Source organism: Protobothrops mucrosquamatus, unplaced genomic scaffold, assembly GCF_001527695.2.
Source record: "Protobothrops mucrosquamatus isolate PMUCROS unplaced genomic scaffold, P.Mucros_1.0 scaffold11909, whole genome shotgun sequence".
Lineage (NCBI taxonomy): Eukaryota > Metazoa > Chordata > Lepidosauria > Squamata > Viperidae > Protobothrops > Protobothrops mucrosquamatus.
In genome coordinates this window covers 2,855-7,282 of record NW_015397687.1, presented here as the reverse complement: position 1 = coordinate 7,282, position 4,428 = coordinate 2,855, and the positions used below count along the sequence as shown (strand labels likewise).

General features: G+C 37.9%; 1 protein-coding gene across 1 annotated transcript in view; it reads right to left on the bottom strand.

The window, feature by feature from the left end:
• Positions 1–1,054: 1,054 nt before the first annotated feature.
• LOC107301363 (voltage-dependent L-type calcium channel subunit alpha-1S-like) overlaps positions 1,055–4,428 on the bottom strand; it is a gene marked incomplete at its 5' end in the record, with an annotated part of 5,173 nt that continues 1,799 nt past the window's right edge. The window contains 3 exons of the mRNA XM_015830598.1: positions 1,055–1,219; positions 1,818–1,977; positions 3,221–3,312. Of these exons, the coding sequence (XP_015686084.1) occupies positions 1,055–1,219; positions 1,818–1,977; positions 3,221–3,312 (417 nt within the window). The remainder of the gene's footprint in view (positions 1,220–1,817; positions 1,978–3,220; positions 3,313–4,428) is intronic.

Genomic DNA, 4,428 nt, shown 5'->3' with positions numbered 1-4,428 from the left:
GCTGACTCTGTAAACCGCCTAGAGAGGGCTGTAAAGCATTATGAAGTGGTATATAAGTCTAAGTGCTATTGCTATTTAACATTATTTGAACTAACAAAACAGATAGAAGCAAGGCTTTGCTAATCTTTTTAAGCCTTATAAAAGGAATGAAGGCCAGCAAACTTCCCTCCTTTTTTTTACTCCAGAGTTGGCCTCTAATTGCCCTTCACAACCAAAGGAAGTCAATTAATCTTGATAACTGTGACCTAATATTCCCTGGTTTCATGGTCAGTTTAGTCAAGTATACATTTCAGTGGAGTTGAGGATCATAGACCATGAACAGCTCTGGAGACTAGTGGTCAGCAGTTCCTAACACTAATTTATGGAAGCATCTTAACAGCCTGCCATCATTTTTAATGAAATGAACTATGTGCAGTGGCTGGGACAGCCTGGGGAAAAAAATAGCCTTTGTTTTTCATGTTTTTCATGTCTTAGAAGCAGTTTGAGAAAGACACTAGCAATAGCTGCCCTGATCTACAAATATATTATTCTACCTCTGGTCAAATAGTTTTTGCAGGTGTTGAAACATAATAAAACCAAGAAAAAAAACTGTCCAGACAGTGCTTATATCACATACACTGCTTCCATATAACTTTCACTGTTCTGGAAAAAAAAATGCCACACAGTCTGTTTCTGGTCTTGTTTTCACCCTTAATACTTGGTTTGGCACAATATTTACAATAACTGGAGTCTGGCATTGGAAGATGTAGCCGATTTACCCACCCCCACATGACAGACACAAAAGGACCCTTGAAATGAAAGTAATGTACATTTCTAATAAAGGAGAATATTTGTAGCTCAGGATTGACATGAGAGATCCTTGATACTCTCTAGGCTTGCTTGTTTTCTTGCAAAAGTTTCATTATCCAAACTAGGTAACATTATCAATGCTAGTCTAGAATACATCCCAAAGACATGCTGGGAAAAGAAAAACCAAACTGCAAATCAAACTAGACCAGCACTGATGATGTTACCTAGTTTGGGTAATGAAACGTCTGCAAGGAAACAAGCAAGCTCAGAGAGCACCAAGGACCCCTAATGTACATTTCATTAACCTGCTACAGCGTAACCCCTGGAAATGAGAATTGTAGGCCAAAAAGTCTCCATTCCAAATCACATTAGCCATAATGTACTGGAATCTAGTCAGTCTGATTTCCTCATCTGCATCATGGGGGTGGCACTGGATAAGGGTAGAAACCTATATATTAAATGTGAACTTAGGAATTAAGTTCTGGTGGGTAAGTAACCAACATGGTTATAGGGAGGTATTTGCGTTCTGGAAGGAACCCCAAGCTTTGCAATAGTATGGGGAAAACTGTAGAAAAAGAAATCTAAACAACAAACCTAAACAGCCCAATAAGAATGAGAATGCTCAGAAACAAGAGAGAGTGGAATATCTGTTTGGGAGAGGATGTGGCATGGAAACCTGGAGAACAAAAGGGAGAATGGGGTGAATACTGAACTGAACGTTGGTTGGATTGATCAGGAGCATTAAATGCTGTACCATTTTCATTGCATGCCACACTTAAATTATTAATCTACCTATATAAGATTATTATTATGATTATAAATGCACTATCTTCCTTTCAACCTATTGTTCATGTCCAAATATTTTTCTTCCTCAATTATGAATAACTCAATATATGAATGAACTCCACCTGTTGCATTTACTTTTTGTTCTGATAATGCCCCATTTATCTATATATTGCAAATATATGTTGGATGCACACAATATACTTTAACAGCCTAATATGAGAAAGAAAGGGGGAAAAACATACCAGGAATGCGCACAGCATGTAAAAGCTTACAAAGTAGAAATAAGCAAAGCCTGAACCACAGGTATATTCTTCTCCAGGAGCAAAATCAGACTCAGGGTCACATAATTTGCCATAGCTGGCACCTAATAAGACCTCCTGCCAGGCTTCACCTGTGGCACACCTAGAGAAAAGAGGAAATTAAGGCATGGCATAATATTATATGTGAACCTAACCCAGAAGGATTATAAAAATAATTCACAGATGTAATTAACCTTCTTTAAAAGTAGTATCAATCAGGATTTTTTAGATTAAGAATAATTTTTTAGATTATTTTTTTCTAGATTAAGTTGCAGGAATTATAATCACATTCATACATACTACCCTTTCCAATAGCAGTTCTCATTTACTTATTCATGGTCAAATGTTCTGGAAGAAATTGAAAAAAACAACCCTCAAGGATAGTTGGGATAATTGTATCTATCTATCTATCTATCTATCTATCTATCTATCTATCTATCTATCTATCTATCTATCTATCTATCTATCTATCTATCTATCTATCTATCTATCTATCTATCTATCTATCTATCATTTAGCTATTTCCTGCCTTTATTATTTTTATAGATAACGCAAGGTGGCAAACAAACACAATATGCCTTCCTCCTTCTATTTTCCCCACAATTACAACTCTGTGGCATTGGGCTAAGAGATGGTGACTGGCCCAAAGTCACATAGCTGGCTTTCATACCTAAGGCAGAATTAGTACTCTCCTGGTTCTAGCCTAGTGTTTTAGTTACAATTTTAGTTGAGTTTACTCCCCATTCCTCCCAAAATATTGGGAACAGTTGTTATTTAAACCATTACATTATTTTTTTCCACCAATTAGCAGATTCACTACCACAAAACACTAGGAAACCAAAGTATACATTTGGCTGGTTCAGTGGCATTGAAAAGGGTAGGAAATAGCACCACTGAAAATTAATCCCTTAAACAGGAATTGTTTTATTCAAACATCGTCTCCATTGTATTTAAATTATCTCGGTAATTCTTAGCCAACTAACCTAAAGCCTCCCAAAGTACATTTAAAAAATTGGCCCATTTGTTCCAGTGATTTCATTATACCGGTATGACCAGCTACGCCCCCTACAGCACCAGAAAAAGTGAAAACATACCGGTAATTTAAAAGTGTAGCTAACCTATGCCTGCTCTGTTTGAACAGCAACCACACATTCATGCTAACGTTAACATCAACCTTGATATCTATAGAAAATGTACACAGGGCCACGTTTTTGAAGATGATACTTTGGGGATCTTAAAGGGTCTTTTGTCAAGAGAGGAGATGCCACCAATAAGAAGGGAGGAAAGGCCATTCAAAATAATGTGGGCCCACAGCTATAAACCAAGTAAGCTTAAATGATACAGACCTGAATAGCATCAACACTGCTTGTGGGAAAGTCTGAAAGTTGTTGTTCCGGTTTATTTGAGTTCCATCTACCAGTGCAATTTTCCCAAACATCTATAAATGAACATGCTGTTGTCAGAGGCTTATCTGCAAAACCTTGCAGCTTGTGACCATTCCCTGATGCTTTGCTCATACTGAATTCTACTTGAGCTATTTAATTTAGGTGTAGGGCTTCTTTTGACATCTTCCTTACTTAAACATCTGGGTCCACCTTTTCCAACTTGAACAATTTTTTTTTTTTTTGTAGTAAGGGGAAAAGAGAAAGAAAAAGCAATAAAAACACGGGAGTGCCCTGTGAGAGGTTCCATTTGAATGAATGAATGAACCTTTATTATCAAAGTATAACATGTATACAATGAAATTGGCTGAGCCTCCCTCCGTGCCCCCCCAACTCACAGTGACTACAAACCCACCAACTTATTACACCCTGTGAGCTAATTGCACAGCACACCGGCCTCACGAGTCTATCATGCATAAAATTATGTCCCGTTCAAGAGCCTGACAGCCCATGGGTAGAAGCTGTTCTTCAGCCTGTTGGTACGGCTGGCTATATTTCTATATCTCCTACCCGATGGTAGGAGAGTAAAGAGGTACCAACCAGGGTGTGAGTCATCCCTGAGAATTTTCCTCACTCTACCAAGACAACGAGCCCTGGCGATGTCATCCAGTGGTGTCAGGGAACAGCTCACGATGTTTTGTGCCGTGCTCACTACCCTCTATAGTACCTTCCTGTCCGCGGCTGTCAAGCCAGCATACCAAACCACGATACAGTGTGTGAGAACGCTTTCAACAGTAGACCGGTAGAAGAAGGTCATGAGTCATTGCTCTACCCTGTTCTTCCACAAGACCCTGAGGAAGTAGAGTCTCTATTGGGCGTTTTTATGGTAAAAGCCATGCCTAGAAGCATCCCCTTTGAATTTCTCAGGGAAGTAAAATTGTGTTTGCAATCCTCCATTAAGAAACAGCAAGTGCACAGAATACTATTTAATATGGAGCAAGTGGTATGTCTGGCTAGAAAGTAGAAATAAGAGGGAATAATTGTGGAAAAGTTAATATATAATATAATATATGTATATAATGTATATAATAATATATATGTATATAATAATGTATGAAGGAAGAAAAATGTAAACAAGAAATAATGGGGCAATAAGGATAAATACTTTAAAA